The 27,254-nt window shown below is 36.8% G+C and overlaps 4 protein-coding genes and 1 pseudogene across 5 annotated transcripts; all 5 read right to left on the reverse strand.

Annotated features, from left to right (window-relative positions):
- Positions 1 to 483: 483 nt before the first annotated feature.
- On the reverse strand, positions 484 to 8,686 carry LOC110708075. Of its 2 annotated transcripts, none has more exons than XM_021886180.1 (10): positions 8,333 to 8,686; positions 5,451 to 8,097; positions 5,188 to 5,366; positions 5,007 to 5,075; positions 4,775 to 4,927; positions 4,527 to 4,690; positions 4,263 to 4,410; positions 2,864 to 2,986; positions 2,690 to 2,777; positions 484 to 2,248 (listed from the first exon to the last, which is right to left on the reverse strand). In XM_021886180.1, the coding sequence occupies exons 2-10, from the start codon at positions 8,044 to 8,046 to the stop codon at positions 2,046 to 2,048; spliced, it is 3,723 nt and encodes a 1,240-aa protein (XP_021741872.1). In that variant the 5' UTR covers positions 8,047 to 8,097; positions 8,333 to 8,686; the 3' UTR covers positions 484 to 2,045. The 2 variants fall into 2 exon arrangements, with proteins under 2 accessions (XP_021741872.1, XP_021741871.1); XM_021886179.1 differs by having other exon boundaries at positions 5,188 to 5,372.
- Positions 748 to 1,173, reverse strand: LOC110707665. Its single transcript, XM_021885686.1, has one exon. The coding sequence runs from the start codon at positions 1,171 to 1,173 to the stop codon at positions 748 to 750; it is 426 nt and encodes a 141-aa protein (XP_021741378.1).
- Positions 8,687 to 14,401: 5,715 nt separating the features above from the next.
- Positions 14,402 to 15,507, reverse strand: LOC110707659. The gene has a single exon (XM_021885680.1). It carries the CDS (start codon positions 15,186 to 15,188, stop codon positions 14,631 to 14,633), a length of 558 nt encoding a protein of 185 aa, XP_021741372.1. The 5' UTR covers positions 15,189 to 15,507; the 3' UTR covers positions 14,402 to 14,630.
- A 1,229-nt stretch (positions 15,508 to 16,736) lies between these two features.
- On the reverse strand, positions 16,737 to 21,581 carry LOC110708078 (annotated as a pseudogene).
- Positions 21,582 to 24,608: 3,027 nt separating this feature from the next.
- On the reverse strand, positions 24,609 to 26,628 carry LOC110708077 (probable inactive purple acid phosphatase 29). Its single transcript, XM_021886183.1, has 3 exons — positions 26,183 to 26,628; positions 25,165 to 26,031; positions 24,609 to 25,045 (listed from the first exon to the last, which is right to left on the reverse strand). The coding sequence occupies exons 1-3, from the start codon at positions 26,496 to 26,498 to the stop codon at positions 24,999 to 25,001; spliced, it is 1,230 nt and encodes a 409-aa protein (XP_021741875.1). The 5' UTR covers positions 26,499 to 26,628; the 3' UTR covers positions 24,609 to 24,998.
- Between the last annotated feature and the right edge of the window lie 626 nt (positions 26,629 to 27,254).

Raw genomic sequence — 27,254 nt, forward strand, 5'->3', positions numbered from 1 at the left:
TCTTATTCTTATATGCTGTGATCAGTCTCAAGTATCAGACTATGTTGCATACTCTATATAATCGATAAGGAGAGGTTGCATACATCTAAATAATTAAGCCTGTTCCTGTTCAGGGCAGGACCTTGTTTAAAGGTATCGGGGTAATATTGGTGCCGGTATTGGTGGAAGTACTGGAGAATAATTAGCTAAATGGAGTTTACATAGCTGTAGACAAGTTATCCTAAATAATTAGTAGTAAAACTGTAGGATGATGGTGTCAACGCGATACAAATATCTAATGTACAGTTTTGGATATCTTTGCTTATTGCTTACCAATCCAAGTCGTTGAACAGAAGCTAAAAGTCTACCCACTCTTGCTTATTTTATTTGTCTATTGCTTTGGATTAATTACGTACTAGTCAACATTTTGCAAATTTGACTAAACCTAATCAATACCAGAGAGGGGAACAACAATGCAAGGGCAGTTATGGGAACCAATTCTTATTGGTATTATCTCATCGCCTTCAATCATTTGATTCATTTCTTAGACTATACACATGAGAATAATCATAATTGCTTTTGTACAAAACCGATTGGATTAGAAGTATGCTGAAAGAAAACAACAATGATTTCGTATGTAATAGGCATAACATTCTAACATTGATAGAAGTGGATGTCTTCCAAGCAACATAATAGAGGCAAATTCCTGAATCCCCGAATCAAATTAATTTTAAGCATATACATCATTCACAGAAGTCAACAAAAACATCAAGTAGATGATCTAGGCTTGTCATGAAGAACAACTGGGGGAGCAAACCTAGATGAGAAACCAAGGTTGCCATCTTTATCATCGTCGTAATTGCCATCATCGAAATTAATAGTATAATCAAAAGAATTGTATTGAAAATCATTCCTCTTCTTATTATTAAAGTAGCCACCAATTTTCCTAAGGAAATTCTTCCACTTGGGTCCAGCAACCAACTCTGACACCTCTCTTAACTTCTTTACCTGTCTCATCATCCATGACTCTCTCTCTTCCCGCCTTTCGGGCAGAAGATGCAGTCGATCACCGCTGTTTGTTACATGATTTTGGCTCGTAAACACCCTGAAACTTCGAAAGCAACCACATCCTTGTTCCTCTGACTCGAACTCGCCAGCCTGCATCAAGAAAGCATTTTCTTGAGGTGTAGCCATCAAGAAAATAAGAGAGAATAATGAGGTAGGATGAATGGAGAAGTTAAGTTTTTATATAATTAAGCAGAGAAGGAAAGAAAGAAGGGAGAGGAAGCATCAAAGAAAATGGCAAGTTGAAGTCTAAAATGGCGAACGCGGGAGGGTTTTCATTTTTCAAAGGGATGCTGACTTGTGTGGGTCACGTGTTATCATTAAATTCTAAATCTTCAACTTGGTGTGTAATTATGAAATCAAACTTGGACATTATTTCTCGGAAAATGATATGTATCGGAATTTAATAGAAGCTTCTATTCCCGGTGTTAAGTTTGCACGAGCTGTTGGGAGTTTATTTTTCCCTCAGGGCTGCTATTGTACCCTCACGGCTTTACACGAGGCAATGTGCATTTCATCACCGGGTTTAATTCTTTACGCATAACCTGGCATTGTACAGAATCCAGTCTTTTTCTTTCTTGCATAATGAGCCTAGGAAAGATGATTTTATCACAATTCCCCATAGATTACTGAAACATGTTCTGTATCGTCTACCTATTTTCATGTTGCAAAACAAAATGGAGTTAGAAACACCTTCAAACCCCGCAAAAATGAGGCTATGTACACTACTCCGCTATCCACGAAAAAGTCCTTGAAAATTCGGGAGGGGCAGAGTGCAAATAAATAAATAAATAAATAAAGAAAATGTAGTAAATCAATGCCTATTCAACAATTCTTTTTCTTCTCTTTTCTCTTTTTTTTTTTTTTTTCTTTTGGGGGGGAGGGGATGATTATCCATATGGACCATATCCATAAGACACTATAATGCCAAATTTCCAGAGGCCAATATACATAATCCAACTATGCATCAGCTAAATGATAGCCAAAAACATAATAGCCAACTAGGTGTTTGTTCTTGTAGTTGTAACTGACGTTTGCCCCTTTGCCGGAATCTTGGCAGCCATACAGCGCAATTCATTGGCGATTTCAGTGAAGTTTGGCCTCTGTGATGGGTCCGCAGCCCAGCATCTCTCCATCAGTGATCTCCAATCTGGATCACAATTCACTGGGACTGATGGCCTCAAGGTGTTGCTCACAATTCCTCCTAATTTCATGTTCAAAACAAAATGGCGTCAGCAATACCTACATTATGAAACCCTAAACCCTTTCCAGATATAAATTTTCACAAGGCAAAAGAGTTTATGGCCTACCGAATTTTATTTTTTCTCTAGCAAACTTAAATTTGATGTCACAAAGTTTAGTTATAATATTAACACACAAGAAAAAATTGCAATACGGGAACCCAACAAAAAAGGCTTGGACCTCATTAATTCTACTGTCATCTACCATAAGCAAATAAGTAATTCAGTCACTCAATATCATTTTTTGTCACGTTTCTCCTGCAAGTTACTGTCATCCTGAGAGAAAGAGTGAGCACCCCCCCCCCCACCTCCACCCCCACAAAAAAAAAAAAAAAAAAAAAAAAAAAAAAAAAATCAACAAAACCCTGCAACATAGCTAGCAGAGAAAAATTATTAAGAATTACCAATAATAGCCCCATAGTGCAGGTCAGCATATGGCTCATCTCCAGTAAGAAGCTCCCACAAAACAATACCAAAAGAGAACACGTCAACCTAGACATGACAAATTTTAAAAATTAGCACTATACTACTGCTGCCAGAAATTAATTAAAATCATTTGGTTATAGAAAAATGACAACCTTCTCAGAGACTAGGCTGCTGCTGCCACTCAGAAGCTCAGGTGCCATCCAAGGAAGGGTACCTCGCACTCCCCCTGATATTAACGTTTGACATTTCACTTTGGATAGACCTAAATCCCCGACCTGCAATCAAAGAGGGAGTCATATATTACTTCATAGTGCTAAATCATAATCTCATCCTAGTTCAGCATACAGCATTCGATACATCAAATTTTCCATACTGTCCAGTAAGACCTTTCGTCCTTCAGTAGGAAAAAATAAAAGACATGCCAATGAGGCAATGTTATGGTGCAGCTATAGCCCTTAAGTACTTAGATAACAGAAAGGAACACACAACCCAAGAGGTCATGTATTGTTTTTCAGAATTTTTCTCCGGGAGACTGATCAAGTGTTTATACAGTAAACTGTTCCCTGCAGCAACTTCACTTTTTACCTATAGAAATTGTTAGCAGAGTAAGTGACAATGATGGAGCAGTCAGTGGCACCACCAACCCAAGCACAAAAAAAATTAAAATCACCTGCACCACGTCAAAGATCCCGACTACTCTCCCCCTCCCCCCCTCTCCCCCTCCAAAAAAAACACACACACACACACACACTGAATAAAAAGTCATATGAGTTGGAATATTCTTTTTTTTTTTTCTATTTGACGTGCAATGTCAAGTCAGCTATTGCTGAGAACCATGCATGACAAATTTGGTATAGTAAACCATTCATTTGTTGGAAAAAGATGCTTCAATAGTAAACCACACACCAAAAAAAAATGTTATTTAGACCTTAACTTATGAAGCTTGGGGGGGGGGGGGGATCATGATTGAGGGGTATAGCTTTCACTACTCCAAGCCACGGATAGTACACTGAAACTGTGAGGCTATGGCAGATCACAAAGGCACCGCTAAGCAAATCTAGAAATAGAAACAAGAATGTTGATACAGTTTTTGTGTGTGATACTACTAATTAAGATTAGCTCTTTCCCAATAGTTTTACAAGGAGCTGCAGACTTGCAATGTCATTAGAATAATAGAAGATTGTCTATGGACGCAAATGAATACCACATCACTTATAAGGAATGTACTGAGATAAAAGACTATAAAATCACACATATGAAGCAGCATCCAAAAATCTTTCTAACTCTTGTACATAAACTCAATTTTAAACCTAAGAGTAACCTTGCAGATTATTTCAAGAAGTCAGGTTCAGACTTGAAATATAGAATCTCACAGGCCAAAGTCAACTGTATACAAAAACCTTAATCATTAGGTACAAGTGACCTCTGCATGCAGTCGTAGATAGCTTAGAATAATAGGGCTCATGCTCTACATCATTATTTCTCAAACCTACAAGAATATGTTAATCTAGAACAAATTTCTCATTGTGAACTCTGTGATAAGCAACTGACCTTGCATATGGGTCGATGTGGATCTCGAAGATTGACAAGCAAGTTGTCACTCTTAAGGTCAAAGTGCACTATATTTTTTGAGTGTAGATATTCCATTCCAAATGCTACGTCCATGGCAATCAAATGCCGCTTTCTTTTGTCAAGGTTTCTGAAATAAATATAGTGTCAATTTGATCAGAGGATTGCGTGTGAGGAAGAAGCACAAGATGCCCAACAATATTAGAAAAAAACACAGGCTTAGATTAGTAATGTTAGTACACTTACTTTTCATTCTTCTGCAAAGCAGTTCTAAGAGAACCATTAACCATGAACTCAGTAACTGTAGCCACAGATTCACCAGGACCATTAAGCACAACACCATAAAAAGCTACCACATTCGGATGGTGCAAGTCAGCTAGTTTAATGGCTTCATTCCAAAAGTCATCTCTCTGGGAAAAAAGGTATTAAACTAAGCAAATGGAACAATACAAGAACATAGTAACACATGACAAGAGTGATGAATAGCCACTAACCATGCGTTCTTGCTCGGGAGGCTTTCCAGCAAAACACCTATCATTGATTCGTTTAATAGCAACATCAGTTCCTCTCCATTTTCCGTGATAAACAGTACCAAAGGTGCCAGAACCAAGTTCCCGCAACTCTTCAAGATCGCCATTCTTAATAATCTGCGCACATCAGTAGCAAGATAAGTTTTCCAGTGAAATATTAACACCATAAACAATGATATGCTACCAAATGATTCACCTGTAAACGACCAAGGCCATCTGAGAGTGGAAACCCAAAGTTAGCCTTATCAGATTTAATATTCATGGCCTGTTGTAAAAGGAAGGAACACATACACGTGGGACAAACGTTAACAGGAAAGAAAAGGTAATAATATTTGCACCCTCATCCTTTCTGTAACAAAATTCTACATATAAATCACCTCCATCTTAGTCTGTAGAGCAGCATCACTATTAGTCTGACCTTCAATCATATGGCTCACTTCAGAAAAACTTGTTTCTTGTGATGAAAAGTCAACATTTGATGGCACAGATGAGTGGAGAACTGAAGCTGCAACCCCTTCAGCTGTTGCTTGCAGCTGTTGCTTGATCCGCTCTTCAGCTGAGCCTTCAATAAACACTAAAGGGTCAACAAATGATAATATATACACAAAATTGGCCTAGATAAGTAGGCTAAATATCTAACCTTTGCCTGATTGAACTTGTTCAGTTGTCGGTTGAACATCAACAAAATTTGCATCTGCGCTCAATTCTCCATTTTGACAATTATCAGCAGTAGATGTCTCTCTTTTTGTAGCACTTTTACTAGGTTTAGGAGGGGGGAACTGAGTCTCATGCCGCATATTCCAAGGGTCTTGGTTACTAAACAATGAGTTTGCTGAATCATTCCCAACGGCACCCCAATTATGGGGGGATGTTGAAGACTGCATATTACTGTTTAAAGCAATAGTCTCAGCAGGAAATCTTGTAGCTTCAGGTCTCAGATCATTACTGGGTGATATTTCATTACACTGATATTGAACTTCAGCAACGGAAGATGGCAAAAATTCACTTTGGTTCATCTGGCTCGTCTCCTGAAGTAGTGCAGGTCTAATGAAGGCAGAACTTGCCAATGGCTCTCTCCCCAATGTGTGAGAAGGCACTTGCTCCGAAAAATCATCTTCCCGAAGTTGATCAATATGGGACTTACCCTGTTCATTACTAGGTAGAACATCAGCAGGTTTCAATTGGAGATTTTCCTTTCTGAGATCCACTGGTCTAACTTGATCATTTGAGATAGCAGGCCTTATGGCATCATCCCTAAAAGCCAAGCTCGAAACCTTTCCAGAATAGTCTACTGTCGTTTCGGGAACAAAATGTTCAGGAGCATGGTAAGCAACACCAGTGGGAGCAGTATTGTCACCATTGACAGGTTGACTTACTAAATGCTGCTGGATAGCATCTTCAGGACACGACACGGGGGCACTGAAAGGAGTCTGTGCATCACTTACTAACCCCATCAATCCCTGATTCTGTGCAGCTGCATGCAATCTATTAAGATCATCCAGACGAAGGCTTTGACAAATCGGGTTTGTATCAGAAACATTGGTTGTATGACTATTTTTCTGGTCATGTACTACAGTATCGGAATGTGCATGAGGCAGTGCCTTTTGACACATATAGCAATCTGCTGTTGTAGGGACTACCTGTTGACGCGTCACCCATCCCTTTGATAAGGCTGCATGGTCTTGTGGAGGGACTTGGGGCCACCCGTAACCTCCACCAACCGGGGCTTGGTATGCATTATTATAGTTAGGATCAGCAACAACTCTCTGTGACGGCTGTACAATTGGCTGAAGAATATTGGGATTCATGCTCATATGGGAATTAGTGGGAGCCATTGTCATCTGTACTGCACCAGGTACAAACTGTTGGTTCAATAAATGTGGGGAATCACGATATTGTGGATGAATGAGTATGGGTCTTGGAGTACCCATAACCTGGGGGTTTGCATAAACCACATGTGAAGCACCACGGCTCAATGCATCTCGGCGAGGATCTATATACCCACCTAAATAGGGGGAATTGTGAGGTTGAAAATTCATGCCTGGTTGCTGAAAATCATATCCCAGAGGCTGTTGCTGCCCATGTGCAGGAACAGGAACTACTCTTTCTACCTCAATATCTGGCTGTGAAGTTGCTGAGTGAGGAACTATCAAGGATGGGGCAGAAACATCCAATCTAGGAGTATTATCATAAGAGGCAGCAGAATCACTTCGAGGAGAGAACATGCTGGCAGATGGCGGTCCACTGACATCGTGACCAATTGCTGTCTCAAAGACCTCTGACACACTAACATCAGAATTCTGAGTTGAAGCTACACTTGCAATGCTTTCCTTCTTTGTGATACCACCAACAATACCTTCTGCGACCCCATTGACAGCATCCACATATCTCTGCCCAGCATCTTGCAACCCCTGCAGGTGCACCACACCAGAAGGATCAAGCTCCGAAGCAGAGAACAAAAACACCCTTAGCTTGGCAGACCCGTCAGGAGACCTCTCTTGCAGCTTCTCAAACTCCTCCATCATATTATCAAGATCATCAGAACAAGAAACAGAAACTAAGGCATCAAGATCTTCATCAGGGAGCTGATACTTGATCACCACTGGTTGCTCATATGTATCCGCCATCTTCTGAACCAACTCCCCAAAAGTTACATCCCTCCTAACACTAATAATTCGAGTTTGGCCACCAACATATCTAAGCATTCCATCACTCGGACGAGGGAGTATCTTCCCCCCAAAACTACACAAGAATTTAACTTTCTTCCCTGATACAGAATCATCCACTCCGTCCACATTCACTTGATCAGGACTCTTATGTGTTACATTTCCACTCCCACTCCCACTCCCACTCCCACTCCTACCCCCACCAACTCGGGCCCCCAAATTTTGGTTGTAGGCATACCCTGATGAGCTAATGCTAGCACTACTACTAGGAGGAGGTGGGCCCATGGGAGACTGCATTCGCGGGGCCCACCAGGTAGCGGGGCCCAGATTCGGCCCACCTGAATTTACAAACCCCATGCCCGGGATCCCAGCACCAGAACCATCAGTGAAGAATACCGGCATTGAAGGAGGACTAGCGACATCGACTCGGGTCATGTTTGGATAAAATCCATCAGGGGGCCTACCTGAGGTGGTGACAGGTGATGGGGAAATGCGGGTTTCATCGGCAACACTACGAACTACATTTAAGGGTCTTAGATCTGCTGGCATCGAGTTCTGATCAAATGCCATCTTTATTACACTAGATTTACACAAATCACCGGAATTTTCCCCAAAATTAACCTACATGAGAAAATTTATGGCGCTTTTTATTAATTAAATTAAATGCTAAAATTTTGAACTTTATCAAATAAGAGTAGAAATAATAGTTCAGGGGTATGTAAATCAACAATTGCCAGCTGAATTGAACCAAAAACTAAAATCCAAAAGGGTATATTTAATATTAATAATAGTAAGCAAGAAAATCCAAAAAGAAATTGATAATCAGAAAATAATAAAGAGAGACTTAAGAGAATACCCAATTTGATGAGACAAATGATGAGATATCAAATTAGCATCAAACGGCACCGCTTTGATTCTTCACTCCTTTCTGTCTCTTCTTGTTGTTCTGCTCTTCTTCCTCTTCCTCTTCTATTTTCTGGGTTCCAAGATTTCAGTTCTATTGGTAATTCTTAATTCTTAATTAATAAAAATACCCTTTATTTAAAAATTAAAAATACGTCGAGAAAGAGGAAAGAAATTGGAAAAAGAAAATGTATTCGAATTTGTAGGAAAGTAGAGTATCAGAGGAGGGTGCCGAAGGTAGTTAGGTTTTAAGGTAGGCAGAAAAAATAGTGAGAAGAATGAGGAGTGGTATTGGAAAATGAAGGCACGTGGATGGATGGCTTAATGTACTTGTCTAATTACTCTTTATATCCTCTCTTTTCCTTCTTTTGGACTCTCTTTCCGGACCCTACTTTCTTAGTATTGAACCCTATGACTTTTACTACTTTTGTCAATTCTAATTTTATTTCGTTTGCTATGTTTATTATCTACTATTGCTTTCATGGTCAAAACACCCATCATCATTTATGCTCTTCAACAATGTACCATTACTTTTTTATCTCCATGATCATTATAATTATGTGTTGTATACTTCATATATTATACATATTATTATGTATATATATTACTCATTCCATGAATATTACGGAGTATTTCGTACATATAATGTTTGTCTTTTACTACGTATAGAAATTTCACAAAGATTGAATTATAGCCTTATGGGAATAGAGGTAAATTACAGACTTATAATACTGTATATTAAATATATCGACTAGATTCATTTTCTATTAAAGGCGTGCTATATTGATATGAATTTATTTCACCAAAATAGATTAGACTTAATTTTTTGGTCATGCACTACAAAAAAATAGACATTTAGCAACAGGTCAAATCCGTTGCTAGATTGTACTTTTCTGTCGCTAAATATAGGTAGCGACAGATTTTGAAACGGAATTACTCCGTTGGTAAAACTGTTGTCGCTAAATGAGACTAGCGACGTTTTATTTGTTTTCCGTTGCTGAACTTAGCAACAGATTTTTATTTCCGTCGCTAGTTTTAGCAACGGATTTTTATTTCTGTCGCTGGTTTTAGCAACGGGAAAAAAATCCGTCTCTAAATTTAACAACGGAAATATTATTTTGTGTATATATGTAGATGTTATTCGTTTCGACCTCACTCGAGTCAACCCGAATCGGCTTTGCATGTAAGACTCCTTAAATCCCCAATCTCAAGAATCACAATAGGTAGGAGTCGAGCCCGTGACCTCATAGTCACATAGTGAAACTCTTACCTACTATACCAAATATTATTTGTTTACTTCTATGCACATAATTGATAATAAGTGAAAGAAAAATTAGAGATGGAATTTAAAATCCGTCTCTAGTTTAGAAACAGATTTTCAAATCCGTCTCTAGTTTAGAGACGGATTTTAGTTTACATAATTCGTCGCTAAAGTAATATTTTACATAATTCGTTTTGAAAATAATTTAGAGACGGAATTAAAAATCCGTCGCTCATATCAGCAACGGAAAAATAAAATCCGTCTCTAATTTAGCAACGGAAAAAAAAAATCCGTCTCTAATTTAGCAACGGAAAAAAAAATCCGTCTCTAAATTTAGCAACGGAAAAAAATCCGTTTCTAATTTTGCAACGGAAAAAAATCCGTTTCTAATTTAGAAACGGATTTTTTAATTCCGTTTCTAAATTATTTTAGAGACGGATTTTTTAATTCCGTCTCTAATTTAGAAACGGATTGAATTCCATCGCTAGCCGTTTCTATATGGACATTTTTTTGTAGTGATGTTTACACCTTACTGGGCCATAAATAAACCCTATTCAGTTACGATTTTTACGGTTAATTAAGCATACATTGCAAGTTAATTTATACAAATTTACAACATATATGTTTTCTCAATAATAAATGTCTTTAAAAGGTAGAGATTTTTTAACCTACATCAATTTAAATTGAATTCTTATCGTAAATAAAAAATAAATCATTTGATGAGTTTAATATTGTTTCTATTTCCCCTCACTTTGTGCATGTTTTATTTTGATTCATTATAACTCTTACTCCAATTTAATCTACAATTACTTACCAAACAATAATAGTAGTTGATTTAATATGGCGCGGTGGGCCAAAGCTTTGTCATCGTGTCTGTTTACGATATAGAATTCAAGTTAGGCTCATTTTCTTGGGTCGAGTCAATTTTAACATATCTAGCATACCTTTTTACTATAATTGAGTTATGACCAATTGACCATACACTTGGACTCACCTTAGCTTGGTTCTTATAGTTAATAGCGGAATAACAATTTACTTAGTTAATATTTGAAATAATCAATTCATATAAAAGACGTGAAATTGAATTTTTACTACCCAATTATAATTGCACAAACTCTTGCCACACCAAGAGGAAAATAAAATAAACCGTAGCTAATTCGTAGACAAAAAAAAAAAAAAAAAAAAAAAATGACCCACACGCTGACACGCATAATAAATATGCATATATGGGTACGTACATGTATTAATTAAGAAGTGTGGATAAATATGGTGAGGTTTCTTTTTGAACTTTCCAACTGAAAGCTCATAATAGTGACTGATCGATAGCAACACCATGTTTTTTTTCACCAAACCAAATAAAAACAAAACCAAAAATATCTTCGACCTCCTTGAAGCTGCAAATTTAGAATAGTAAGTACTGTATATATTTACCTTATAATTTAAGAACATAATTAAAGGGACCTTTAATTTACGTGTGACAAACACTTCAGAGGACCAATTCGAAAGTGTTTAATTAATGCATTTAATTTGTACCCATAATCTCAAGGCTTCTTAAATCTATGACTATTTATTCTAAAAGATACAACAATGAGGTGTTTGGTACTTTGGTACGTAATACGTATATATAGTCCCTACCATTATCATTATTAATCCATGATTCAAGAAAAATAAAATGTTAGTATGCTCAAGTAAACTTTGAACTTTCATTGGGTACGTAATAGCAAGTTTTTAGTCTGCTTAAATAAACTTTAAACTTTAATATTATTACGTATTATATACTCCAACTCGTACAAGTTTAGTCAAGCTTGTATTTATTATAATCTAGTAATGACTCTAATAATAAGTATACAATTCTTATATACACTTGGTTCAATGGTTTATTAGCCAGAGTCTCGTACTTTCGTGATTAACTTAGCTTTTCTTAATGATGGTGCTAAAAATTTAATGAACCTACAAAATTTATCTAATCTGTGAAGTTTAGCTGCCCTTTAATTTACATCAAATTTTTTTTTAGTGATTCTATCCAGTTCACCCTTTGGGCTAATTTGGATTTAAGGCTCAGGTTTGGGTGTTTAGGTTCCAATCCCCTTCCAATTGTTATTGTAGGGATCGAATATACGGTCCTCACTACCAAGTGCGGCCCTAATCACCATTGCACCAACAACCAATTAGTTTTAATTTACGTCAATACCTCATATCTTAAAAGATCTTTAATATATACCACCATGCCGTGGATTATGGAACTTAGAAAATTGATGATATAAGCATTATTGTCAACAAATTCTTAAAATATAGTCGATGACATGCCAATAATTATGAACTGAAATTTGAAACCAGCAAGATATTGTCGGTGATCATGCTGCTCTTGAGTGAACTAGTGTTACTTTAATTAGGAAATAATATCAAAATCTAAGGGCTTGTTTGGCATTGGTTTTTGTTTTCAGTTTTCTGTTTTTTTTTTAAAACCAAAAACCGAAAACAGGAAACAAGAAAAAGGTGCATCCACTTTTTTGTTGTCAATTTTCTAAATTATCAGGATTTTAATAAGTTTGACTAATTTTTATTCATTATATGACATATATCATATGATTTTGAAAATAAAAAACCAAAAAATAGAAAACCACAACAATGCCAAACAAACCCTTAGTAAACAGATCAATGTTGACTCCTTTAGCAAAACGATATAAAAGTAATATGATTATTCTATGCTTAAAAGGCAAACCGCGTACTAATTACTGATTACGGGGGAGATAAATTAGGAGAGAATATAAATGATGAAGAAACAAACAGCGCACTTTATCTTCAAGATCACGATATTCAATTGTTAGTTGGAACAAGATTAGGTTAGTCGTTGCACTGATTACTTAATTAGTATAACAACATGCATACTTTTCCAGGCCATACTATAGTAGGCCGCCGACTTATATAGCTAAATCACTTTTCATTGGCTTGTGGTAATTCAATTACTTTCCATTATCATTCGTTGAATCCAGAAATTTGATTATTAAGCAACTCAAAAATAAAATTTGGACAAATTTAATATGGAGTATATTTTGTAGAATAAGATTATAAGAACTGTCTTGATCATAGTGCAATTAGATAGGTTTGGAATCTTGGGATTCATATGATTGCTAAGGCAAGAAATATATACTTACAAGCCTTCAAAGCATTTAATAATGCCAAATCTTAAATCTTAATGACAGTTTTTTTTTTAATTAAATTATTATAATGAGTCATGGAGTGCATCGAAGAGGCTTAGCCGATCTACTAAATAGGAAGCTGCTACATCTATCTAATTGTTAAACAACCCACATACAAAGTATAATAATAGACATAAACAAAATTGTGTAGCTAAGTTAGTATAGACTACGGAGTAGTTGAAACATTCAATTTCATCGAACCTTATTGACTCGCACATTCAATAATAATTAAGGGAGGTAGTAACTGTTTTACACCAATGCACCTAGTGTACTCTATAACATAACTAGGAGATGAAACCGGTTACTAAAAATCCATGAAAACAAACAAATCTTGGCCCAGTACTTGAGTAGTCCAACCCCCTTGGCATTCATATTTTGTACAGTACAACTGTGTTAGCCCAAAAAGTAGACCAATTAATATTATGGATATGTTTCTTTTCCCATTTGAATAAAGGCTGGACTCAATAATCCCTTTATGTTTCAATCTGTATTGAAGGCCCAGCCATCCAACCACAAACGATGTCTTTCCTTTTTGTTTTTTAGGAAAATTAGTCAACCTTAACATGGATTATGGAATTAATGATTGACAATAATGACATGTTGATATCAATAATATGTGATGACATGTGAGTGGTTTCCCACTTCTTGGTACCGTTATTCCGTTAATCTTTATGTTGTGTAAGGCTGTAAGTTTGGTATTACCTTATTTAATTCAGCTCCAATTTTTATTTGGAACACCATTATTCATTAATCATGATATCGTTCCATTAATGCATGCCCCAAGCCTTGGGATCTTTTGGGTTCAGAGTTACGGAATTTTCACAGTAATAAAACTTATTTGTTTGTTCTTATATACTTCGTAGTACTTTATCTAAAGTATTAAGTTAAGATTAAGTTAAACCAAACAATTTAATGTACTACGTACATATATATGTGTGTGTGGGAAATCCATTCATATGCACCGTGAAATTAAACTGAATTGAATGAAAGCCGGCCCTTATGTTACATGGAGCACATGCATGCAATGATCAAGTGTTTAATAACTCAACTCCCAACTCCAATTCTTTTTTTATTGTATTTTCTCACCCACAAGGCCAAAAACGATGTATCAGACCACATCAAAAAAATTTCACAATATATAATATAGAGGAGCATAAAAGTAAAATTCAACATGTATATATTAACTAGCTTACTAGGTTAAAGTTTGAGGGAGATATCAATAATATATGCTTGATCAAGATTATATATCGTTTACACAATCATTATTGTCTTTTATGCAAGAAAAGAAGATGAATGAGGTAGAATATACCTTAACTTTTATCAAATGGTGATAGAAACAATATTGACACCGTACCCTAGCTTGAACATAGTTTCATGAGTAGTTCTTTGGTGATTCTCCATGGGCAAGAAGTTATTTCGAGATAAGATCAATCTAAGCTTCTTATTGGCTTCCTCAGGAATATATATGTTTCTTTGAACAACATCTTCATATACCAAAAAGTGAATATAGACTTTAATTTAAATTGAAGGACAAAAAACTCGATACCTTTTTCACAACATATTGATGACATACCATCTATATATTGATAAAACCCATTATTAAATCATAATTCTGTCCACGCATATTGAATAAAATCCCATGTAAATGATGTAATTAAAAAAAAAAAGTCAACACACGTATATCATTTCCTTTTTCCTATAGAACCAAAACAAATTAATCCTATAGATCAACAACGTAACTTTATATTGCAATATAACCAAAACTTGTAAAAAAATAAAATAAATAAAATTTAGCTGTACGCTGTGATGACCCTGGCCGGTGGAAGAGTGCTGAGGGTCGTAGACGTAGAAGATGTTTCATCCTGATGGGAAGATGCGGCCATATCGAGCGCCCCATCAGAAATGGACCTTGTTGGAGGATCCGGAGGCAGCGACGGCGGCAACCTAGCAGAGAAGTTTCGATAGGGATAATCATCAACAAGAGTATCATCCTCATCGAAGTTGAGAGAATAGCTAAGAGGGTCGTAACGAAAATCCGTAGATTGAGATTTCCTATGATGTTGACCACGTGGGGTGCTCGTCCCCATCCTGATCATGAGACTGCGACATTTATGTTTTAAATTCAAAAACTCTTCAGACCTTGATGATCTCATCCTGCCACTACCCTCACCCCCACCCGCAGAGGAGGTTCGAGTGAGGCGGTGATTATTGTGTTGGTGGTGGAAGGCGGAGGAGGCGTCATCAGGCAAGTGGTCGTAGTCGGCAGAATGATGCTTGAAACAGCCACATAATAATGTGTGTTTAAGCTTGTGTTTAAGCGATGGAGAGCACTCCAATCGCTCATTCATTTTGGAAAACCCAATCACAATCAACAAGTTTGGGTTATCTTGGTTTATAAAGGTTTGTTGGACTTTTTCTAATGATAGCGATAGAGCTTAGGGTGCCTACCACCCGGAAAGTTCTTGTTCTAAGAACCAAACAATTTGTTAAAAAAAAAAATACTAATTTAGTAAGTACTTTTTATATATTTTATTTCATACAATAATTTGATGAATTTGTTATGAGAGGAGGAGCGGTGAATGTGTTGATCCTCTACTTTTAGCTAGGGTTTCCATAGTATGTGGATATTTTGTTATTGTTACCCGATATTTATGCGCAACGTTGCTTGATATTTTATACTGTTATAATCTTGCTTTGTAGAAAAACAAAAATGCTATTTGTATTATATACAACCGTTGTAAATGTCAAGTGTACAACGTAAAGATTTTTAACCAGTCAAAAAACATTTTTTTCCCCCTTCTTTTATAGTGATTAAGAAAAATAAGAAAGTATATATTTATAGGTCATGCATAAAATGCGAGTGGTTTTTTTTAGATGATTTGATTTTATTGAATGATGAATACAATACGCAGATGGAAGTGGATCTATGGTAATTCCTGTTGACAATAATGTAGTGAGATGATGGTTTTCAAGTAGATGGGATGTTCGAGGCACAACTACTTTGTCATTACATCAATGGATCTACTGTAAGTATGATACATTTTAATAATGCACAATGGTTTATTATGTCTTTTTTTTGTACCCAATTACGAACCCATTTGAAACCATGTATTTTTTTCTTTAATCACCCATTGCATCAAATTTCAAAAACAAATACTAGCTTCTGTATGTGTTCTAAGACAATTGTTATTTCGATTTGGATGCTAAGACGATCTCAATGTATTGATGAAATTGTTGATACATGGTGTATCCAACTGAAATCAACCAACAAAAGATAAATAGAATGTATGATTGAGTTGTTGGGGTAGGCAATTTAAGTCTCACATGGGAATGAGAAATAGAAGACTTCCTTATAAATGAAAACACACCGTATGAGGTAGGACTGTTCAATTTCAGATATTGGATCCGATCCGGAAATTCGAATATCCGAAATTCAGAGAATTGCGATCCAGATCCGATCTGAAATTTTCAGATATCCGGATTTTCGGAATGAATAATCAGGTTTTCGGAAAAATTTCAATCCGCAACTCGAAATTTTTCGGATATCCGAAATCTTAAAATTGATTGGATACCCAAAATTTCAGGTCGAATCATCGATGATGATTGGATCGGATATTTTTTAACACCCCTAATGAGGCTTTTTGGGAAGGTGCCCAAAAATAAATCCATGCGGGCCTAAGGGACAATATCATCGCAATATCATACTAATGTGGTGTGTGTTCGGCCCAACAAGAGCAACTTGATTTGATCTCCTATACATTAAATATTTGCTCAATTGCATTGTCGTAAAACCCACAGCCCTAATCACTTCAATTGTAAATTTCTGTAGAATTTTGACAGAAGTCAGGCAGGAGTAGTGTAATTCTTGTAGAATTATGGCAGAAGTCTTTCAATTATGGTACGCAACAAAGTAATTTGAAATTCATATCATCATTTAGAATAAGGGCAGAGTCGGGGTTACATCTCATAGTTTTGTAGAGATGTAGGTGTTAAAGGACCAACTCAACCAAAAGCTTAAGCTGATGGTTGAGGCGCAGGAATATGTTTTGTCTTTATCACGCTCCTTCACATGAGAGCCCGTGATTAGAGCCCGTGACCTTTGTGTCACGCTGACTCTTGATACCATGTTAAAGGACCAACTCAACCAAAAGATTAAGCTAATAGAAATATGTTTTATACTCTATCAGTAGGCCTAAGAATTCCTATTACCAAATTATGGGTTATTATAATTATTATCTAATGATTGAGAACCTCAAATTTAGGTCCTTAATCATCAATACAAGAGTACAAAGCTAAGGTAAAATTTTTATTCTTGCTCATACTGAGCTACTAGTCAAGTAGTTGGTGTCTGCTTGCTGGACTGCATCATAGCTCCATCAGCATCAGCAAATAAGCTTATTCGCTCATAATCGATTTAAACAAAGATTGAGCTTGATCTCCACCTGCATAGAAAATGCCAAACAGTAAATGCCAGCACAAACAAGCTAACAAGAGACACCATTAAAAATTTGTTACAAACTTATATATAAAAAGTGCTGGTGAGTAGTTACCAGTAGAAGCCCAAAGGACTTCAGGATCAATAAGAGTGAGACGATCATCATGAAGTCGCTTCCAAGATCTTCGGTTTTATCCAACTTAACATTGATCACCCTTGCCCTTCTGGCCCAACCAGCTAAGCCATATCCATGGTACCCGAATCCAGCTCCGTAACATAGTTGTATGTCACGAAGCTTACCACAATAGTCGTTGATATGACCATGTCCTACAAAAGCAGCCTTAATATCCCCAGCTGCAAGCATTGTATCATAGAAGCCCGAATTAACACCGGGGCAATAGACATCCTCCTGTTTTTCACCCACCATATTGGACTCGGTGATGTTGTTGAATTCAGGTATAGGTATGTGGAAGAATACCAACCCTGGAGCTGGTCCTTGTTGTGGTTCGAGTGGGCTCGTTTAGGCTTGTTGAAGTTGTTTGGAGGTGCGAAGGAACCAAGATTGCTGAGATGGATGGATCCACTCATAGCCCATGTAAAAATTGGGAGGGAGGCTATAGGTGTATTCACCGGAATCAAGTAGATAAAGGTTAAGAACAGACTTGTTTTGGAGAGGGGAATCTTCGACACCAGCCACCTCCAAGTTGTAATTACCCCATCCCCAAATCGACTCATCTTGTTCTAAATTGGAAGGGTTGAGAAGGGATAAAGTGTTTTTTAATCCAGCTATGTATTCCATGACTGCTTTTCTTGGAATTCCAGTTACAAGTGCATTTACGTCGTGGTTTCCTAGTACAGCAACCCATGGGATGTTCGACTCAATTGCTGCTGCAAATGCTTCATCCATCGATCTATTATAGTTATACGCTTCTACTGAATGGACGTTGTCACCTGCATATTTGATTCATTGGATCGCTATAATTAGTTACACACCAGTTAACATATACTTGTACACAGCCCCGTTCCTGGAAATTTATGGACCCTAGGCATAATATAAGAAAACTGCCCCTTACGTAAACAATGTTTTTTTTTTTACACAATAGATTTAAATAAAAGACAATGAAAATAACTTATACTCCCTCCGCCCTCATTTGATTTCCTTAGTTGGACTGTGCACGTTTGTCAATGCAACACTTTGACTATAAATATCGTCAGTTGCTTATTAGTGAAAAATAGAATAATTGAATATTAATAATCTATTCATTGAGACGAATCCAATAAGACTCAACATGACTATATTATGCCTTATATATTAAGAGAAATGTTTTCAACAAAAAAAAATATTAAGAGAAATTTAGAACATTCTCTCACCTTATAAATAGTGTCAAAATTACAAATAAAAAAAAATCAAATGGGGATGGAGGGAATATTATTTAAATTGTAAGTCTCGATACACAATAATAACTTTGCATAATATTATTTAAATATCTTAACTGTTTCCATAATAATTGAATAAATATGAAACGGTGTAATTGGAAAGATTAATATTTTGGAGCAGATACTTATAGAAACCGGAAGATTAGAAGAAGAAGTGAAGAGGTTATATTGCATTGTAATCTCCACCTAATTGACCGCTAAGTAATTTAATGTTAATTGCTAAATATAAATGCAGTAATTATCTTTTCAAAAAGTAGTTTTTTTTAACGAATAAAACATACGGAGTTAAATTCTACAACTATGCAAACTGATGTATTATTTTTTTTATTTTTTTTTAGGCCCTTTCTGGTGTGGGCCCTAGGCGGTCGCACTCGAGGCCTACCCTCAGGGCCGGCCCTGCTTGTACATATTTGGAAAATCTTAACATCTAACGCTTAACACTTGAGGCAAACACTTAGACATGTATCCAATATAAACACTTGGACATATACCAAAACACGAGCACCCAAGTCGAAATAACACGGACTACAAGCTGCAACTATATACTAAAAAAATGCATATCTATTAACTATTATACTAAAACAAAACATGCTGACATCATTAAGGGACACATGCCAACTTCTCAATGAAAATTTTTCCCGCCTAAACTATTTTTGACATAATTTTTTTTTGTTATCTATATATTTCCTTCTAAGTTTCAAGACTAAAAAAAATAACAATACTTCTTTCAAAATTAATTAATGAGATTATGATTACACTTTTTTCTAATAAAAAATATTGACAACCATTTTAAACAAATAATAGCTATTTACACTACAAGAAAACAGCTTAATTCCGACGGAAAAAAATCCGTTGGAAACATCGGAAATTCTGTCGGGAAATGGCCTTCCGACGAAATTCCGTCGGAATCCGTCTGTCGCAAAACCCTTTGTAGGAAATTCGACCTTTTCCGACGGAATTTTCGACGGATTTATTTCTGTCGGCGCTTTTTTTTACTTTAATTGAAATTCTCTCGTAATTTTCCGACGAAAATTTTTGTCGGAGTTGGAGATATTTCCAACAGAAATTTCCGAAAATTCAATAAAAAAAAAAAAAAACAACCCCACCCCTATCCCTTACCCCACCCAGATCCACCCCCGCCACTAGCCCACACCACCCACCACCACTACGTCCAACCCATTTTCCCACACCACCCACCACCACCACGTCCAACCCCTTTTCCCACACCACCCACCACCACCACGTCCAACCGAAAAACCCATCCACCACCCTAACCCGTATCCCCTCCCAACCACCCGAATACCACCACCCAAACCACCACCCACCTCGCCAGATCTACAAACCACCACCACCCACCTCGCCATTCCACACCCTCCCAAACCACCACCGAAACCACCCAAAAAAACATCAAAAAAACCACCAAAAAAAAAACGAAGTAATTCGAAAAAATTTCAAAAAAAAAACGAAGAAATTCGACCCAGAAATTTCATCACAAAACGAAGTAATTTCAAGTTAAAAAACCCAGAAATTCCATCACAAAACGAATAAAACGAAAAAAAAATCGAAATAATTTCAAGTTACAAAACCCAGAAATTCTTTGATGTTTCAAGCAAAACCCGAAAAAAATAAGAGAAAGAGAATAGACAACTTACCTTGAATTCCATCAAAACCCCTAAATTGGCTTGAATTTGGGTTTTAAAGGTCAAATTCGACCATAAAAACTCTAGATCTAGGGTTTTCATGGTCGAATTTGACATGAAAAACCTTATTTTGTTCTTTGAAAAACCTTGAGAAGGCGGTGATGGTGTGTTGGTTGCGCAGCGGCGGTGGTGCGTGGTCTTGGTTGCGCAGTGGCGATGGAGAAGGAGAACAGATCGAGGAAAGAGAAGGAGAAGAGAGAGAAAGAGAGGGCGGAGGAGAGAGAAACGAAGGAAGGAGAAGGAGATCTAAGAGAAGGAGGGAGGTCAGAGAAGGAGAAGAGAGAGAAAGAGGAGAGGAGAGGAGAAAGAGAAAAAGAAAATATCAGAGAGTTGAGGGTTGGTTTTTTCTTTCTATAAGAATTTCCGACGGAATATTCCGTCGGAAGCCTATAGTTCCGAGGGAATTAATTTCCGTCGTAAGAATTTCGAGGGATTCTCCGTCGTAACGTACCTTTTCTGACGGAATTTTCTGACAGACCCTAATTCCGTCGGAAAGATCGAATTTTCCGACGGAATTTAGGTCCGTCAGAAAGATTCCGTCGGAAAACAACCTATTTCTAGTAGTGTTAACCCGTGCAACGCACGGGACTAAAGTAGTATACATACATTCCAGTGAAAACGATTAGATCAGGTTTCCATCTAATGCTTAACACTTGAGTCAAACACTTAGACATGTACCCGATATAAACACCTAGACATGTAACCGGTATGGACACGAGGACTACAAGCTGCAACCATATACTAAAAAAATGCATATATACATACATACCAGTGAAAACAATCAGATCAGGCTTCTCAGCATGGATAAAACGACGGAGATAATGAGTGGTGTTGAGATCAGAGCAAGTTTCCATTTGAGATGGCAAGACATTCCTACAAGCAGTGTCCTTGCCATTAGCGTAGTGCATATCTGAGATTTGCAATATTTTGAATTCTCCATTTTTGTTGAATCTTAACAACTTGTCCTTGTTTTCAACTTTTATATTTGTGTTGAATGAGCTTGCATTTTTTAGCATCAATACAAAAACTCCCACTGTGAGTAAACCCAAAAAACCCATTCCTTTCCGTATTCTTAAGCTCTCTTTTTTTTTTTAGTATTAAACCCACTTAAATAAAGACTAATTGTAGTTTGTATATTGTAATACCCAAGCGTAAACTATACATTATATTTGCCGCCAAGTAAGTATTGAATCAAGCAATGATAATATTTTATTTATAACTAATAATCTAACTGCTCGATCTGTTACGGTGTACACCGAGCAGTGCCTGTGCCTCGTGGTCCTCATGCGCCGCACAAGGTGGGGCTTTACATAATCTACATATTGTACCCAAATAATTGTGTGGGTTTTGTGCTTTAATTTGTAGCCAATTTATTTTAAGAATGTAGTCCATTCGTTTTTAATGTTTGCTTCATTTTCTTTTTTTAAAAGTTACTCCACATCAATTATATTGATTGTTGTTAGATTTTTTGTATTATATTTTACTAGCTTGTATTCCCTCCGTTCGAAATTCATTGCATTATTTGTCCTATTTAATTATTCAATTATTTTAAGATAATTGTAGTACTGCTATTCTTGATAAAATTTCAGCATATTGTATATTTCTCTCTTTTCTTACAATAAAAATCCTCACTTACTCTCTCATGCATGGTCTCAACATAAAAAATTAAAGAAATAAATAAAAACAAATGTAAATCTAGGAAATAGTCTAGACAAATCTAGTGAGATAATATCAACAAAAAGTTCAAAGAGTTCTAGAATAATCTAGCATTAGGTATTATCACATGTTGTATGAAAAATGTAGAACAATCTAGATTAAGCTATGTAACACCTATAAATATGTGATATCATCATGTTTTAAGCTAAGTGCTCCCATTGATGTGGTGAGGGAAGTACTCACCAAGGTAGTGAGAGACCTGAGCTCTCTTAAATTAAATACGAGTTGTGTATGTGTGGCATAAGTTTCCATCAAAAATATTGTTGCACAATTTATGATAAAATTTATGAAATCATAAAAAAAATTTATATAACATTCGGATTCATTAAACTTTCGCATGCATCTAAATTCTATCAGTTATTTAGGGAGTATAGATCAAAAGTAAAGTCATCCAGGCATCCACTGACCATTTAGGATGGGCATGCATGAAGAGAAAAGATGTTAGAAATTGTTAAAATATGGAGGGGTTTGCCTCTTGGCGGCAAAATATGGAGGGGTTTGCTTTTCTGTATAGGAAAAAATTACACTGACGACTATTTTATGAGTATAATTTTGAGGTGTTTTTGCTAAACTTTTTTTCCATTAATTTTTAGAAAATTTTACTTTTGCTACCACCAAAATACATGTGTTTCACTTTTGCTATCCCTTTATTTTTTTTTTATTTTTTTTATTTTTTTATTTTACTACCACACAAAAACACCTTTGTTAAAATTTGCTACCACTTAACAGAAATCGTTAGAGTTCCGTTAAGTTTATTCAAAAAAATAAATAAATAAATAAATAAATAAATAAATAAAACCAACTGCCTCCTCCCTTCCTCCCTGCCTTCTTCTTCTTCCTCCCTTTCCATTATTTGGCTGCTCTCGTCAGCCACCCTCCCCCTGCTGGCGCCGGTGGCTCCAATCCACCTCCCTTTCCTCCACCTACGCATCCCACCCCCTCCCTTATCCCCTTCTCGCTGCCACAACCCCCACCCCGAAACCGGAAAACAACCCTCCCTCCCCACCCCCCCACCGGAATCGGCCCCCCTCCCCTTCCCCCACCCTGAATCGACCCCCCACCCATAACAGCCACCCCTAACCCAGAACCTAAAACACCGGAAACCTAGAAATCAAAAAAGGGGGGCGAGCTGAGATTCGGTGTCAGAGAGGGTAGGCGGCGGCCGGAAATTGAAAACGAAGAGAGAAATTGAGGACACCCGATTTTGGCCTTAAACGAGAGAGAATAAGGAGGGACCATGGAACCCGAGACACTACGAAACCCACCTTGGAATTTAGCTTGCAAAGCAGCAGCAGCAAAGAGGGTGGAGGGGATCGGAATTAATGGAGAGTGAAGGGAAAGAGAAAGGAAGGAGTGAGGAAGGAAAGAGAAAGGGTTAGGGTTTAGAATTTTCGGGGATGAGGTTGGGTTTTTGGGGGTGGTTATAGGGTTTTTCTGGCGTGACTGAGGTGGAGGTGGCGATGGCAAGATGTAGTTCAGGGGGAAAGTGGTTGTCAGGGTGGTGGACTGGTGGCCAAAGCTTGGGGCGCCGGCCACTGGCAGGGCAGGGGTGGCTGACGGGAGCAGCCAAAATAATGGAAAGGGAGGAAGAAGAAGAAGGCAGGGAGGAAGAAGAGGCAGCTGGTTTTTCAACATTTTTTTTTATTTTACTTTGGGTGGTTGACAGGGAGGCAGTTAGGGTGGCTGAGGAGGGAGGGGTGGCCGCAAGGTGACATTGAGAGTGGCTGGATCTCACTAACGGAAATAGTAACTGAATCCGTTAACTGGTAGCAAATTTTAACAAATGTGCTTTTAGGTGGTAGTAAAATAAAAAAATAAAAATTTAAGGGGTAGCAAAAGTGAAACACATGTGTTTTGGTGGTAGCAAAAGTGAAAATTTCCTAATTTTTACTCCCAGCTAATATGTAAAATTTTGAAGATTTAAAAGCTGAGTGAAAATCTATTTTTTGAAGTTGAACAAAATTTATTACCAACTACTTGTTTATAAAATTTGGTAGTTAAAAGTGGTGAGGTAGATTGAATATGAATGAGAAAATCTATGTCCGGGAAACCATTAAAAGTACAAGGTTATAAGTGGGCAGAACTATGAGGTTTGATTATGGAAAAGTGGAAAAGAGAGACTGATTAAATAAAATTAATGACTACACTCTAAGAGAATATAAACAAGAAAATGGCTACACTCTAAGAGCATATAATAAATGGCTACACTCTAAGAGCATATAAACAAGAGCATATAAACAACTAAATTTAAATCTATGAGAAGGCAATAATAAATGGCTACACTCTAAGAGCATATAAATCTATGAGAAGGCAATAATAAATCCATGAGAAAGCAATAATAAATGGCTACACTCTAATAAACTATGAGAAGGCAATAATAAATCTATGAGAAGGCAATAATAAATGGCTACACTCTAAGAGCATATAAACAAGAAAATGGGGCAAATTTAAGGGATTTTTTTTTAAAAAAAGAAAGGTACATGATGTTAATGGAGTCCCCGTCACAAACTTTAAGAAACATGAACAATATTCATACATGGTCAGAATATTCTAATAAGAAACTTCAATTCCATGCCCTGGTTAGGCTCATGACCAAGATCAAAGTACACATAATCTTAAGAAACTTCAAACAGAGGCTCAATATCGTTGGTCTAAGATTACATAAAACATCAATCAGCAATGTAAAACAGTACAGTACAGTACAAGACAAATATGGGTTTGATGTTGGCCTTTTATCTTTGATACAAGCTAATCATAGGCCAAATTTTATTCTTGGTTAATTCATACAACTAGCTATAAATACTAATCTCTAAATACTCCTATCTAGTTTGTATCTGCATCTCCATCTCCATCAACATCAGCAAATAAGTTTATTCGCTCATAATTGGTTTGAACAAGGATTGAGTTCGATCTCCACCTGCATATATAGAAAATAAAAAACATTAAGTAAATGCCAGAAAATGCAAGCCCTCAAGTAAGATACCATTGAAGATTTGTTACAAACATATATATACATACAAAGTGGTAAGTAATTACCAGTAGAGGTCCAAAGAACTTCAGGATCGATGAGAGTGAGACGATCATCATGAAGTCGCTTCCAAGTAAGGATGGACTTAACAGGACCCCAATTACCGTCTTTAGTTTTGTCTAACTTAACATTGATCACCCTTGCCCTTCTTGCCCAACCAGCTAATCCATATCCATGGTACCCAAATCCGGCATCATAGCAAAGTTGTATGTCACAAAGCTTGCCACAATAGTCATTGACATGACCATGTCCTACAAATGCAGCCTTAATATCTCCAGCTGCAAGCATTGTATCAAAGAAACCTGAATTAACACCGGGGCAAATGACATGCTCCTGTTTTACACCCACCATATCAGATTCCGTGATGTTGTTGAATTCGGGTATAGGAATGTGGAAGAATACCAACCCTGGAGCGGGTCCTTGTTGTGGTTGAGGCGGGCTGGTGTAGGCATGTTGAAGTTGTTTGGAGGTGCGAAGGAACCAAGATTGCTGAGAAGGATGGATCCACTCATAGCCCATGTAAAATGTAGGAGCGAGGGTGTAGGTGTAATCACCGGTATCAAGGAGATAAAGATTAAGGACAGACTTGTTTTGAAGAGGGGAGTTTTGGACACCGGCGACCTCCAAGTTGTAATTGCCCCAACCCCAAATGGACTCACCTTGTAGGAGATTGGAAGGATTGAGGAGGGATAGAGTGTTTTTCATTCCGGCTATGTATTCCATCACTGCTTGTCTTGAAATTCCAGTTTGCAATACATTAACATCGTGGTTTCCTAGGATAGCAGCCCATGGAATGTTGGACTCAATTGCTGCTGCAAATACTTCATCCATCGATCTATTGTAGTTATATGCTTCCATTGAATGCACGTTGTCACCTGCATATGTCATTCATCATATCGCTACAATTATATATGACCACACACTTTTCAACTTATTATTATACAACCATGAATATCTCTGAGTCCCCCAATAAAAAAATTAAATTTACTCCATACTAGATGAATTTCTACATGAACATATACATACCAGTGAAAACAATAAGGTCAGGCTTCTCAGTGTGGATGAAACGGCGGAGATAATGTGTGGTGTTGAGATCAGAGCAAGTTTCCATTTGAGATGGCAAGACATCCCTACAAGGAGTGTCCTTGCCATTAGCGTAGTGCATATCCGAGATTTGTAGTATTTTAAATTCTCCATTTTTGTTGAATCTTAACAACTTCTCCTTGCTTTCAACTTTTATTTTTGTATCTGATGATTTTGCATAATTTTTGGGCATCAATACAAATACTCCCACTATGATTAAACCCAGAAAACCCATTTCTTTCCGTAAACTTGAACTCATCTTTAATTTTCTATAGTTCAATTTGACTAAACCCCTCTAAAACCCCACTTTCAAACTACGAGTAGTTTTATATTAAACCTAACCAGTCTGTTACTCTGTCACATATATTTGGACTTACTCTGTACTTAAATTCAGTATTATTTTATATATACATATATATATATATATAATGGTTCTTGTTTGTCACATGAAACTTGCTCCTGCTAATACGTAGAGCGGTAGTGCCCAATGGCCCTCGTGCACCACATAGCCACATAGTCATGGCCCTCGTGCACCAAATGGCCACATAGTCCACGTGGCGCCTTTACGTAATTTGGAGGCGGGATTTTCAAAAGAACATTCTTAAATTAGTCACATTGCGGACTTTTTTTTCAAGATCAGTATTACACTAGTTTAATCATAAGTATATTTAAATTTACATTAATAAAATTATTTGAAGTATTTGCAAACACATATTGAGATATTATGTTTCTAAATTCTAATAAGATCTCACTAAATTATGTTTTCAGTTTTCTATTACTCTAATTCCTTTGTTTCAAAATAATTGGCACATTAAAATATGAATTATAGACATAGTTTAAGAAAAGTGGACAAGTCATTTTTTTTTTCTTGGTTTTTTTTGGGTTAATAGGCTTTTAAATTTTTTTTTTTTTTTTTTGAGGAAATAGGCTTTCATTAATTAAATAGTAATGCATGATCTGTGCACCCGATTAAACAAAAAAAGCTCAGATGTTTGAAAAAGAACATTCATGTGTT

This window comes from Chenopodium quinoa, unplaced genomic scaffold (genome assembly GCF_001683475.1).
Source record: "Chenopodium quinoa cultivar QQ74 unplaced genomic scaffold, ASM168347v1, whole genome shotgun sequence".
NCBI classification, from domain to species: Eukaryota; Viridiplantae; Streptophyta; class Magnoliopsida; order Caryophyllales; family Amaranthaceae; genus Chenopodium; species Chenopodium quinoa.